Raw genomic sequence first — 14,429 nt, 5'->3', positions numbered from 1 at the left:
TGAGATGAAGGACTTGGGAACTCTTCGCTATTTCTTGGGGATTGAAGTTGCCTACTCTCCTAGAGGCTACCTTCTTTCTCAATCCAAGTACATTGCCAACATTCTTGATCAGGCTCGTCTTTCTGATACTAGAGCAGCAGATACTCCTCTTGAGTTGAATGTAAAATATGCTCCCTCGGATGGTGTTCCTTTACCAGATTCCACTTTGTATCGTACTTTGGTTGACAGCTTAGTGTATCTTACGATTACCAGACCTGACATTGCTTATGATGTTCGTGTTGTTAGTCAGTTTGTTGTCTCTCCCACTACAGTACATTGGGCAGCAGTTGTTCGGATTCTTCGTTATCTTCGAGGAACTCAATTTCAAAGTCTTCTCTTTCCATCGTCATACTCATTAGAGTTACGAGCTTATTCTGATGCTGATTGGGCTGGTGACACCACAAATCGTAAATCCACCACAGGGTTCTGTATCTTTTTTGGAGACTCTCTTATTTCTTGGAAGAGTAAGAAACAAGACATTGTCTCTCGCTCCTCTACAGAAGCTGAGTATCGTGATATGACATCCACTACCACCGCTGAAATAATTTGATTGCGTTGACTTTTGTCTAATATGGGTATCTCTCTTTCTGAGCTAACTCCGATGCACTGCGATAACAAGAGTGCTATTCAAATTGCTCACAACTCGTACTTTCATGAACGCACCAAACACATTGAGATTGATTCTCATTTTACTCGTCATCATCTTCGGCATGGAACTATTACTCTATCGTTTGTTTCTTCTTCTTTACAGATTGCTGATTTGTTTACAAAGATGCATTCCATTAAACGTTTCCGTTTTTTAGTTGACAAACTCTCGATGCTCCATGTTAATGCATCGTGAGTTTGAAGGGAGATGTTAGATAATATTATTATATATTAGTAGTAAGAGTATTTTAGACAATTCTATTCTTTTATATATATATATATACTCATTGTAACCCTATTAACTTTAGTTTTGATTCATTCTATGTTATGAAACTCTAGAGTGGTTGTTTCTCTTCTTCCTCTTTTCATTGTTAATATATCATACAATTAAACTGCAACTAAAATTAAGAAGTAGACTAAATATCAAGACTTTTAAAAATAGAGAATCAAAATTACAAAAATAAATAAATAAATTAAAATTAAAAATTTAATAAAATAAAAAAACTAAAATTGCATTTAGTCTTTTAAATATGTATATACATCATCCAATTTGATTTATTTATTTATTTTTATGTAAACATCTAAATAAATTTTGTTTTTTCTTTTTTTCGCGAAAAAACATCAACTGAGTTGAACTTAGGGAGATTCCAGTATAATTTATGTTTGGATCGTTCCGAATATAAGTCCACAGTACTACGTCTTTGAAGTATTATTGAATTATATAAAAAAAATGTTGGAGTAATTTGAAAAATGTAAAAGTAGTTTATAAGTGGTACTTTTGAGTATAATGAAAATAATTTATAATATTTTGAAGGTCTGAAATGTTTTGTAAGAAGTAAGAAGAATAAGATAAGCGTGATACAAAAAGAAACGTGTGGGGTCGGAAGAGTACCGTCCTAAATAAGAAAGAAATGACAAGATGCGTGACGTTCTATCATTGGTTTATTTCTTTTTCTATTTTTTTTTAATTTATTTATTTATTTATTTATTTATAGATAGCTGATGCTCCACGAAACCCACTTCTACTTTCCACTTACTTAACGGACGTTTCTACTCTCATCAACTCTAATTTTATATCACTCTTTCAAGCACCTTATGGTACATCCATTTAAACACTCTATCAGTAATTTTTACTATGGTGTCACCTTTAGAATATTTTGTTTTTAAATGTTTTTATTCATTACTTATTTGATCAATTAAAATATGTGTTTTAATAGTGTTAAGAGACGTAAAATTATTTTCCTTTCAAACTATAATGGTTTTACACAAAGACACTCAATTTAATTTTGATAATAAACTTGAAAATATTACAACTAGTGTTTGAGATATAAATTTAAGATAATTAAAAACTGCATGCATCATATATTAATAGAAATTAACAATTTATGTTTTTAGAGGAAATAAAATTGAAAAATGAAATGTTAAATTTTATAAAAATTAAAAACATATTAAATCTTCATTATCGTTACTAGTGTGTAGAAGAGCATTTTGTGTCCGGTTCACTTTTATATATAAATAATAAAGGTTATATAAATTCAGAAAAAAAATTAATCAAGTTATTTGATTGCTAAGGAGAGATAAAATTATAAAAAACTAATAATTTGAATGACGGATAAAATGGAAAGGCGAAAAAATGTCACACCCAAATTTTATAAATTAATATATATAAGTATAGATATTTGAAAAAAATTATAATCCTTTGAAATAAATGAAAGATTAGTTATTGTCTTTAGCCGTTATAAAGATATATCAAAATCATCGATGTGATTGACCATAACTTCAAAATTAGTTTATATTGATGATGTATATTTTATTTTCTAAATAAATAAAAATAAAATAATTTTAATAACGGATAAAATTAAAAAGTAAAAAATCACAATAAAATTAAATATCTCTTTTTTTATTATTGTTATTATTAACTTTGTATAAAATTATTGTTATTAGGAGGATGAGTCTAATTACACTTTATGAGTTATATAAATAATTACACTAATTTAATAATACTGTATAGAATAAATAAATTTTTAAATCAATAACTCAGTTGAAAATTATTATTAGATAAATTATATTTTAAAATTTGAAATTAATTTAGAATTTTTTTCTTATGTTAACAAGAAACATCAAAAGTAACGTAAACAATATAATTGTATAAATATAATATTAATTTTAACACACTTTATTAACATAAAAAATAATTATAAATTAATGTTAAAATTTATAAATATAATTTATATAATTTAAAAAAATATATATTCAATATAAATGTAACTAACTATTGGTTTTATATAAAAATGAGTATAAGTATTGGGTAAGTCTTATGGTGGAATTTAATTTATCTTTAAGAATTATTATTAAAAAACAAAAAATGATTATTATGGATAACCTTCCATTAAGTAAAATGTTAAAAAACATAGATTGAGGCGGCGGTGTATGAGAAGTCAAAAGACAAAGTGGTCCCTACTTGGAAGGACTCCACAGCCTAACTCCGACGCGTGCTTCTGGTGGTCCTTCGTGGTCCCCTCCAGGAAAATATGTGTATATTGTTTACAACCAAATTTACAAAAAACTTTAATTATTGTTTAATTAATTTTTTTTATACAGTTAACATATTATAATATTTATAAAAATAATATTAAAAATAATTTTTGATATAATTTAATAAAAACTAAATATTTTTAATGATTTAACTGTTGTGATTGATTAATAATATAATTTATTTTGCACTAACGATATATATAAATTAAATTATCTAGACAATTCTTAAAAAAAAGGACAGTTTATATTTAAAAATGAATAAATATAGATATTTTTTTAAATGAATAAAAAAATTAAAATAATAGACTAATTATATTTAGTAATACTTGATAAATATATATATATATATATATATATATATCAAATATTAAAATTCATTAATCACTAATATAATTTCATTAACTGTTAATTAATGTGATCAATCATAATTTTTAAATATTCAATTACATGTAGTTTTTTCTGAATAAAAAAAAGCTACATATAGTTTTGAACAAATAATATATATTTTGAAAATATAAAGGAAACCTATTATGAGTATTTTTCTTTTGTTAATGTGATATATTAAATATGAGATTGTACCATATGTTTCTAGTCAATTTCGTTTAAGATTTTTTTCATATATACTAAAAAACAATAAATGAATAAGAATTATAATAATTTTATAAAATAATTTTTATTATCTATTTAATATTAATCAATTATCATAAATACATAGTAGAGAATGATGAGTTGGAAGTATCATTTGTTTTATTTTTCTAAAATGATTACTTTGTTTTGAACTATTATATCTCGTAATGTAAAGACATCACTAAATTACAAGTAGCATGTAATGAGTTTGATGGAGGACTACTCGGGGTCGTATATGAAGGAGTTAGAGTCTTAGAGAAGTCATTAAGTTTTGAGAGAAATGCATGGGACTCTTCCACAACACATAGCTTGGTTGTGCCTTCGGACTATTTTTAAAGTTTAAGTGAAACTATTCAAATATAATAATTTCTTTTACATTTTAAAGTGAAATATGATACACACATACTTTATTTTATCTATACAAATTTAGCATATATATATATATATATATATATATATATATTAACATACAAAATATTTAATTTCTTTTTTGACCAAAAAACATTATTTAGTGTAAAATATTTAAGAGGCATCTTATTAATTAAATACATATTTTTATTTTATGTAATTGATTAGTAAAAAACTACTATTTTTTAAGTTAATTGATCAATAACAAATATGTGTCTCATATATACTTCATGCAATAAATTACAATTATAGTATTTTATTATAAAAAATCATCTAAAAATTATTTAAAAGACACGCTTCTAATGAGAGACATGTTACTAATTAATTTGTAAAATATGATCTTTTAACTACAAAATAGTTGTCTTAAAAATAATTTTTACAATAAAATATTATAATTATTGTATTACAATCTTATTCAATTTATTGTTTAGAAAATATTTACGAGACATATTGGGCTTCAATATCAATAACTTATTTTCATAAAAGGAACCTTACAGTCAAAGCATCCAAGTATATATGTTCTGAGAATGAGTGATGAAAAGGAAGGAAAAAATAATTGTTTTCCTATTGGGCTTCAACCTCAATGTAGAAAGAGGAATTTTAACAATAGATGCGAACAATAGTTATCTGAATAGATACCGAAACAATGACAAAATATGTAATATAAGAATCCATGGTTTTGAATTTGAATGGGATAGACGAGAGTTCAAACAAATGACCGGAAAGAAAAAAAGGTTCTCAAGATTTTCAAATTTTAAGAATGATACGGAAATTAGAAACAATATGTCATTTAAGAAACATTATGGAAATTTGTATAGATAAAAGAAAATATGTCATTTCACTTTCATACAAAATTCAAAAACTAATCACATCTTCTCTCACACTCCATCTTCAATCTTCTATTAATATATCTACTTACACTCTCTTTAAATACACTATTTATATTTTTCATGTATAAATCATACATATGATAAATGTTTATCATTTGTCAAATTGTAAAAAATGGTCTTTTAAATATTTTATTTTACCAAGTTCAATCTATATTGGTTTTTTTTTCCTTCCTGACAGGACAAACAAACTCATTGTAGCTTTTGTCACATAGACATTTTAAATGAAGTGGCACCCACATGGCAAATACATTATTTGAACTTATTCATGTTTAATTTATTTAACCTTATTTAAAAGTAATTAATTTGAAGAAAAAATAAACTCAATTCTAGAATTAAAAATTCCATATCTTCTTCCTCCCAAAAACCCTAATCTTTTACCTACCTTCCCAAATTCCATTTCTATCAATTCCATGACCTTATTTTGATCATATTCATTACTTGTTATTGCTGATCGGTTGATGGAGGTATTTGTTATTTGGGTTGGAACTGATTTTTTTTTGATAAAAATTGTCTTTATAGTTTTCGATATTAAATTCATTATTTTATTAGATTTTGTAATTGTCTTAAATGGAAAATCATTTTTTTAAAGCAAACTATACCACAATGATAAAGTATTTGTCTTCGTCATTATTTTATACAATTACTGATGTTAAGATATGATTAATCAATTATTTGTTTATTTGTTTTTGTGTAACATCCGTGTGATTTATTTTATATGTAATTGTGGACACAAGAACAAATGAGTAATTTGAAAGTACATGATTTCATTGGCATATAATTTTTTTTTATACTCAATGAGTTTAACTCTAATTTTGATCATATTATTTTTATAGTAGAGAGGGACACCATTGATAGAAAAGAGGAAGAAGGAAGGATGAGTGATGGCTGAACAAGCTTGAGGAGTCATGGCGAAGATTAAGGTTTTTTTTTGTAAGGAAGGAGATTATAAAATTTTAATTTGGAGATCGAGATTTATCTAATTTAATTAATTAAAAATAAGGTTATCTAAATTAACACATGTTTACCTCGATATAAATAAATATAACATTTGATTTATTTGTCTTATAGACCCTACCACATTTAAAAGTTATGTGACAAGTGTTATAATTAATTTTGTTTGTTTGTCCTGTTAGTAAAATTTGGGCGACAAATACTAACAAATATTTAGAGGCCAAAATTTGAAATAGATTTTTGTAGAAATTAAATAAAAAATAATAATTTTATTCGAATTAAGAATATACTCAACCCAACAAAATATCAAAGGAAAGCACCACCATCGTCTACCTTAAAAAAAAAACCAATAATTTGACATTATATATATATATATATATATATATATATATTCAACAGGGATTTTATTTTAATAAGCCAATTTAAAAAAAATTATAAATATACTCTCTTTTAAAAATTATATAACAAACAGTCCTTTTTTTTTTACTTAGTTTAAAATCATCATTTGCAAATGCGAGTTTATTAGGGAAACTCGAGTCTCTAATGACGACTTCCTTAACGATTTTTGTTTTGTTTTTTTATGTGTTTTAGAAAATCGTTATTCTAAAAGGCTACTTTTAAGTATCTTTAAAAAGTCGTCATTTTAAAATGCGATTTGGAGAAAGAAAAAATATATAAAAAATAAATAAATTATTAATGAAGTCAATATTACAAACTCGTACTTCCTTAAAGATGTCGTCTTTTGAAATAACGACTTCTAATTAAATAAATAAAAAAAGAGTATATTACTATTTATTTTTTTAAAATTGGAGTATTATAAATAAAAAAAACCTCATTCAACCCCATTGATTCCATATATTTATATCTTTATCCATGTCAAGTTTTTACTTTAAAGATTTAGCTGTTCCATTTTTATTCACAACAGACCACCATCAAAACTCAACTGTTTACCTAATTAAAGAAACCAACTCTTTAAAGACAAATAATCTCATGCGCGTGTTTCATTTGAGGTTTGTGTCTGCAGTATACCTTTTCAAACATTAAGGAATTTAGTTTACTTGTCCTAAAAAATATTAACGAAATTAAGTTTAAAATGATTTAATTTATTAAAATAAAAAATATTATCAGGTTTTATAATATTTTGTTTTTAATTTTTATAAATTTTTTATTTGACTTTAAAATAAATTAAAAACATTGTGTAAATACTACCAAAATTTGCAAATACATTATATATATATATATAAAGACATAATCTTTGTCAAAAAAATAAGTTCAAAATTTAATTTTTAAGTACAGATTCTTGTTATTTTGCTTTCTTTATTTTCTAAATTTAAAATTTATATTTAATTTACTATTTGTTAAAAAACTATACTTCTTGTGTGTAAAATATTTATATTATTATACACATGTTTCAAAAAAATATTAAAACTCTAAAAAAATACCTAAATTAATTTAATAATAAAGACTAAAACTATTGATAAGAAATTATAAAATTAATATTTTTTACAAGATTAAAATTGATTTAAACTTTTATTTATTAATTTTTTTATCCGTATATGAAGTAATAAACACAACGTAAGATATACACACAAATATAAAGTCTCGTTTTTTGTTTAAATTTAAAACATAATTTTTTATATTAATAATATTAACATTTACTATTAAGTGTAACAAACATGACACACTTTATCAGCAATATGAAATTTGATAGAATTAGCATAAAAAATAAATGAATTTAAGCATTTAATTTGATTTAACTTATCCACGTTATAGACAATCAGACACAGTTTATTATAATTTATTTATTTTCTGATGAGAATTCACAACAACGTCCCTTCTTCCCTTCCCTCTTTACTCTACACTCTACTCTACGCTTCTTCCCTCTCTTGTCTTCTTCTTCTTCTTCTTCTTCTCTCTCCAAAAGCTTCACTAACTCACTCAAACACACTTTCTCTCTTTTATGTTACCACTTCACTTCTTCCTAATATCTCATCAACCTTCAACACCATAAACCAATAAATAACTACCTTACTCACCCGATCCTAACTCCAAACCAGATTCTAATTCTAATTTTAATTTTAATTTTAATTTTAATTATAATTAAATGGCTTACCATAACCAACACCTCTCACAACAACTACCAATCCACCATTTCACAGAACAAACCAATTCATTCCGTTCCATATTACCAGACCAATTACCTTCCTCACCCGACCCTAACTCCAAACCTGGTTCCGATCCAAACCAACATCACACACTCCAAACCACGCCTAATTGGCTCAACAACGCCCTCCTTCGTACTCACTACACCGACAACAATAACAACCACAACAATAACGACGACGTTACTAACGACGTTAACAATAACGATACTAACGTTAACGCCGTTAACGGTAACGCCGCTTCCAATTTTCTTAACCTCCAAACGTCTTCCGACTCAAACCAATGGCTCGCACGCTCGATTCTCCACCGGCACCATGGCGAAGTAATCGACGACGTCGGAGTTATCGCCGGAGCCGGAGGGGAGAGAGGAGTAAATGAATTAGGTGAATTGAAGGGAGAAGGAGTCGGAGGGAAGGAGGAGACGGTGGTCGGAGACGGAGGAGGAGGGATGGTGAACTGGCAGACGGGGAGGTGGAAGGCGGAGATAATGGCGCATCCGTTGTATGAACAGTTGTTGTCGGCACACGTGGCGTGTTTGAGAATAGCGACGCCGGTGGATCAGTTACCGAGGATAGATGCTCAGTTGGCACAGTCTCAGAATGTGGTCGCCAAATACTCTGCTGCGTTTGGACAGAACGTCGTCGGAGTAGATGACAAAGAACTCGACCACTTCATGGTATATTCTCTTTCTTTCTTTCTTTTCTCACCTCAAATTTTCTTTTCCATTTATCTCATTCTTTCTTTTTTTATAATTAGCTTTTTTTTTACTGGATTCCTATAACTAGCTTAAAATTCGATTAACTTTTTATTTTTTATTTTTTATTTCAAAAATAAATTTATAGTGATTTCTTTTTGTGGTTTTGAACTAATTACAATTATGTTTAATTTATTGTAGTTTTGGTCCAACTTAGATATTTGAAGTTTTGAATCATAAAATGGTGATTTTTAGTCCCAATTGTTAATTTAAAGTGAAAATACCACTCTTGAAGCCAAAATTTACCTTTTGTTTAGGCTATAATCACCATTTTGGAGTAAAATTTATTAGACTATACCAAAATTGCAACAAATGCGATATAATTGAGGGATCAAAAAGTTTAATTTTAAAATAGAGGGATTATTTTCATGAGTGTGATAAAACAAGGGATCAATTGTGCAATTAAGCCTTATAATTACCATAAATATTATTATAGTTTTTTATTTTTGGCTTCTTATGTAATTGTGTGTGAATTATGGAATTGGGGTGTATTTTATCATGGAGCTGTAACAGAAATAAAGTTTGCTGCTTTTTGTGGCTTGGAAATGAAAGACTTTTTTTCACTATTCTATATAATGCAAAATGTAATTTTGAATTGGAGCATTTTGGGGCATTTGATTTCAATGTCCTTTTTTGGGTGATTGGTCAAGTGGGAATGCATTTAAGACTTGATGTGCAGGGTTTGAATTTATGAGAAACGAGGGAGTGGGGCTATGCAGTGTTTCAGTTCAATTGAATTTTTTTATTTATTTACATTTAATCAAAATAATATTTATTTATTTTACAAAAAAGATAGGGGTGTAATTTTGATTTTTTGAATGGTGAAGTATGGAATTATAGTTGTTGCTTAGAAAAAATCTCAACCAGTGATTTTTTCAATCAACAGTAATAACACTGTATTTTATCAATTTAAGATGCACCCTTATTTATATAAGCCAAATCCTTGAACTTTAGCCTGTAATCCAGATGATTTTTTATTTATAACTTAATTAACAGCAATTGATCTTTTCATTTTGGTTCATGTGTTCATTTTCTACCATAGGCCTTTTAGGAAATTATGGCTTACTAAATGTAATTAAGTTGCTAAAATACATCAATCAAAAGCAATACAACTTCAAAGTTGCTAATATTGAAAAATATGTATCTGCGAACAAGTTCACAGCATCCAAATTATTAAATACGATTGAATTGCAATTTTGATGTTTCGCGTTTGATGCTGCAGTCGCACTATGTTTTATTGCTGTGTTCCTTCAAAGAACAACTACAACAACATGTCAGAGTCCATGCAATGGAAGCAGTGATGGCTTGTTGGGAGATAGAGCAATCTTTACAAAGTCTAACAGGTACAAAAAAATCCCATCTTTAAGTAATTGTTGCATAATGGAATGAAAATAACTTGGTCCACATCACTTTATGCCTGATGTAATTATGATGCTGCGTTTAGTAATTCTGTCTATCTGTTTTGGTCTCTTATTTGGACTAAAAAACAATATTCATTCATTCAAATTAGTAGAAATTACATCGATCGAAATTTAAGCCACATACATTGAAACTTTGCAATAGATAGAAAGATGATAGTTTCTTGTGTTTGAAGAAAGAATTAAAGGATTCATAGTGCTTTGGCCTTTAGTCCAAATGTTAATCACGTTCTTTGATCCCTAATTGTTTAATGAGCTATCATTGTATGTGTGTGCATGTGCGCATAGCAAACTGCAAAAGTAAAATCTCTTTCAAAAATTTCAAGTTTGAACTGATGATTTTTCTCACACCTTTGTTACGATCAGGAGTTTCACCTGGAGAAGGTACGGGGGCAACAATGTCCGACGATGAAGACGACCAAGTAGATAGTGACGTCAACATGTTCGACAATAGTTTGGATGGCGCAGATACCATGGGATTTGGCCCTCTTATACCTACTGAGAATGAACGATCCCTCATGGAGCGTGTTCGGCAAGAGTTAAAGCATGAATTGAAACATGTAAGGGATGTTAGTGGCTTTTAATCTACCTTTCTTTTTCATAACTCTTACCATATGATTCATCTCCTTTTATTTTTATCATCATGCAGGGTTATAAGGAGAAAATTGTGGACATAAGAGAGGAAATTTTACGCAAGAGACGAGCCGGGAAACTTCCCGGCGACACAACCTCTGTCCTTAAAGCTTGGTGGCAATCACATTCCAAGTGGCCTTATCCTACTGTAAGTTAGATGAATAAGAACTTAGTAATGACTAATGACATGCAAATTTTTTGGTAACAATCTTTTAAAACTATACTCATCAATTTAGCATTTGCCGAAAACTTCTCAGAGTGAGTCTTTAATTGAACAAATTGACAGAATAATAAAAGTGCTCTTGTACAACTTTGTTCTTGAATTCAAAGAACTTTTCGTTTCTGCTTTCGAATAAGCTTGTGAAATTAGGGTGTGTTTTGAATAGCTTGTTAGTTTACTCGAGCTTATTTTATGACATAAGCACTTGCGTAAGTATTTGCTGAGCATAAGTTGTTTTTTTTGCTTATTTCAACAACTTCTACATGATAGTTTATATAAACAACGTATAACTTTTATGTTAAAAATTTAACTACTTTTTATTCGAATATAGACATAAGCTTTTATTTATTTATATATTGAATAAGCACTTATTGATGTGCTTTTCAGGAGGAAGACAAGACAAGGTTGGTGCAAGAAACTGGTTTACAATTAAAGCAGATTAATAACTGGTTTATCAATCAAAGGAAGAGGAATTGGCACACTAATCCTTCAACTTCTACCGTCTTGAAGAGCAAACGCAAAAGGTCTCAAAACTAGTCTTTTTATTTAGTGAAAATTGCACTAAACTCCTCTGAGAATAACCTTATTACACTGACGCCGTTCTCGTTGCGGAAATCACATTTACCTCCCTTGCTTTGTTATTTTTACTTGCATGAACTTTACACAAATCTTAATTTGAAGTAAGTAATGCAGGTGATAACATATGTAAATGAAGCAAATGTCAAAAACCAATCCTTGAATGTACTATATCATCTCTTTTCTCATTGGTCAAATCATGTTGCATGGAAAGGGATTCATTAGATGACAATGATGAGAAAGAACCGTTTTGTTTCTCTTGATGGGCTAGAAGCTTATTTCCACTGTGGCAACGAAATATAAACAAAAAAATAATTGAAAAGTTGATATATCTGATATTAAGATTAGATAAGTCAAATTTTCAGTTACTTTTTTTTGCATATATTTCATTTTGAATGGAGTATATTGTTGAACCATATAACATGTGATTGAAGGCTTGCTCATGGTTTTAGTATGTATAATGCTTCGCAATTAAGAACTTCCATTAGGAATTATATACCGAACAAAAAATTAGGTAAATCAATAGAAGTATGAATTTTGTACACATTTTATTGTTTGTGAAATTTATGTATGTATGTATAATTATAATATTGAGGGGGTTGTAGTTTAGAGTTATAAGCTGTGCATTTTTTTTTTTATGATTATAATAATCTTGCTTTTGTTCTTTAAATTGGTATTTGGGATGTATATATAGGTGACCCTTTTTGTTGTAGAAAAGGTCTATGCTTTTACTTTTTTAATTTTAATTTCGTAGTCATAGTGCTTCAATAAACTCTTCATTAACAGTTGGCAGTTAGAGGAAAATTATTAGTGATGGTTGTTGTGATTTGATACTTAGATTAGATGGATTTATTATGTGATTAATTTTTTGGAATTAATAGAAATGGCCCTATGGAAATGAAATGAAGCTGATATTTTGTATGTCTTTTGTGATCTTTGTCTTATATAGAAATTTGAGGAGTGTAGTTAATGAATACTAATTAATATATAAATAGTATACATACTTATGATGAAAGTCACAACTACTTTCAATATAATATGCATATTTATGCTCAAAATCACAACTACTGTGAGACACAATAATTGGATTTTGAATTTGTTTGTGAACTCTTTTTTCTTCAAAATGAAATTAAATTACATAGCTGATTTTTGCTTGGAACGAAATGATGGGCATCACATTGAAATATTAATTGCATATTTTCTCTTAACCCTCTAATTTTCAAGAGAGATGGTCATAACTTGGAATTTGTACAGAAATTAAGTAAAATATAATAAATGATTGTTTTTGTTATAATTTGAATTTAAATTCTCTCAAATAATTTATTTTCAACTAAAATTTATTAATCATTTAAATTTAATTATTTTATTTTCAGAGAACCGTAAACAGTGTAAACTAATTTTACATGAATAGTTAATAAAAATTATTGATTTTATTATCTCATCACACAATTATAATTGCTACTATAAAGTAATGAAACAATCAACTTGTGTTAGTTGTGAATGTAAAATAATTTATATTGTCGGTACAAACAATATCCATTAAACACTTGTTTATATATATAAATTAAGTATAATATTAAATTCATAATTATGCAATTTTTTTTACCTTCATACGACACATCATCATTTTATGTGCCGAGAAAGTAAGAGATAATATAGAAGAAAAAAAAGTAAAATAGTAAATTTCTTTGATTATTTTTTGCAATCTCTCCTTTCACATCCCTTCATTTTCAATTTTTTATATAAAATATATATATATATATATATATATATATATATATATTATTTCTAAGATTACTTTTTTCATTTCAAAAGTAATTAGATTTATCTTTTCTCACTTTCTATTCTTATAAATAAAGAAAGATGGAGAGTAGAGAAAAATGTTTGGAATGATGTCATCATGCACTTTATTAGTATAAAAGAGTAATTTGATATCTACAAAATTTATCCCTCAACCATAACTAAAATTTCCTAAATAAATTTAAAAATGCTTAACAAACAACAATTTAAAAAATTGTACAATTCTTTTAGATCTATACAATTTATCTTAACAATTTCATCTCAATTCAATTTGGATTTCTTCGCCAGTAGTAAAGGAATGGGCCTATAAAGTAAGAGTTTTAGGGCCAAGGAAATGATTGTTTGAATATATTTATAAGGGAGAAAAGCCTCTCTCTCTCTATATATATATATATATATTTATAAAAACTATATATAATAAATTTGATTCGAATAAAATAATAAATTACAACAAACAGATATATTTGAAATAAAAATATATTAATTTTAGTAAAATATCATTATTTATTTGTTTCTTTGGTTTAAAAATGTATTAATCGACCTAAATTGATGATATATTAATCACAAAATTACTTTGTTTCTTTGGTGTCTATATTATCCCATGCAGCAGCAAATCGAGCTGAGAAACTTCTACTAACAGCATCATCATCAATATTCTTATCTACCATATCATCAAAATTTTGCTTATAACTAGTTATGTCATATTTGAATTTACTTTCTTTTTTCTTCTTTGAGTTACCTGACATAATTTTGGAGAAGAAACTCTTTCC

At 27.2% G+C, this 14,429-nt stretch overlaps 1 protein-coding gene across 3 annotated transcripts; it reads left to right on the top strand.

The window, feature by feature from the left end:
• Positions 1-8,061: 8,061 nt before the first annotated feature.
• Positions 8,062-12,477, top strand: LOC101494477 (homeobox protein knotted-1-like 3). Of its 3 annotated transcripts, none has more exons than XM_073367526.1 (6): positions 8,062-8,934; positions 10,235-10,355; positions 10,797-10,990; positions 11,080-11,211; positions 11,671-11,807; positions 11,965-12,477. In XM_073367526.1, the coding sequence occupies exons 1-6, from the start codon at positions 8,200-8,202 to the stop codon at positions 11,969-11,971; spliced, it is 1,326 nt and encodes a 441-aa protein (XP_073223627.1). In that variant the 5' UTR covers positions 8,062-8,199; the 3' UTR covers positions 11,972-12,477. The 3 variants fall into 3 exon arrangements, with proteins under 3 accessions (XP_073223627.1, XP_004498768.1, XP_004498766.1); XM_004498711.4 differs by having other exon boundaries at positions 11,977-12,117; XM_004498709.4 differs by having other exon boundaries at positions 11,671-12,056.
• The last annotated feature ends 1,952 nt before the right edge of the window (positions 12,478-14,429 follow it).

This window comes from Cicer arietinum, chromosome 4 (genome assembly GCF_000331145.2).
Source record: "Cicer arietinum cultivar CDC Frontier isolate Library 1 chromosome 4, Cicar.CDCFrontier_v2.0, whole genome shotgun sequence".
Lineage (NCBI taxonomy): Eukaryota > Viridiplantae > Streptophyta > Magnoliopsida > Fabales > Fabaceae > Cicer > Cicer arietinum.
Note: the sequence above shows the minus strand (reverse complement) of the source record. Positions and strands in the feature narration are given on the sequence as shown.

Bases quoted from the DNA above. Each gene is read 5' to 3' on its own strand.
- LOC101494477 (XM_004498709.4), top strand. From the start codon at position 8,200: ATGGCTTACCATAACCAACACCTCTCACAACAACTACCAATCCACCAT. The intron at 10,356-10,796 runs GTACAAAAAAAT...TGTTACGATCAG, and splicing joins ATCTTTACAAAGTCTAACAG to GAGTTTCACCTGGAGAAGGT. The intron at 11,212-11,670 runs GTAAGTTAGATG...TGTGCTTTTCAG, and splicing joins CCAAGTGGCCTTATCCTACT to GAGGAAGACAAGACAAGGTT.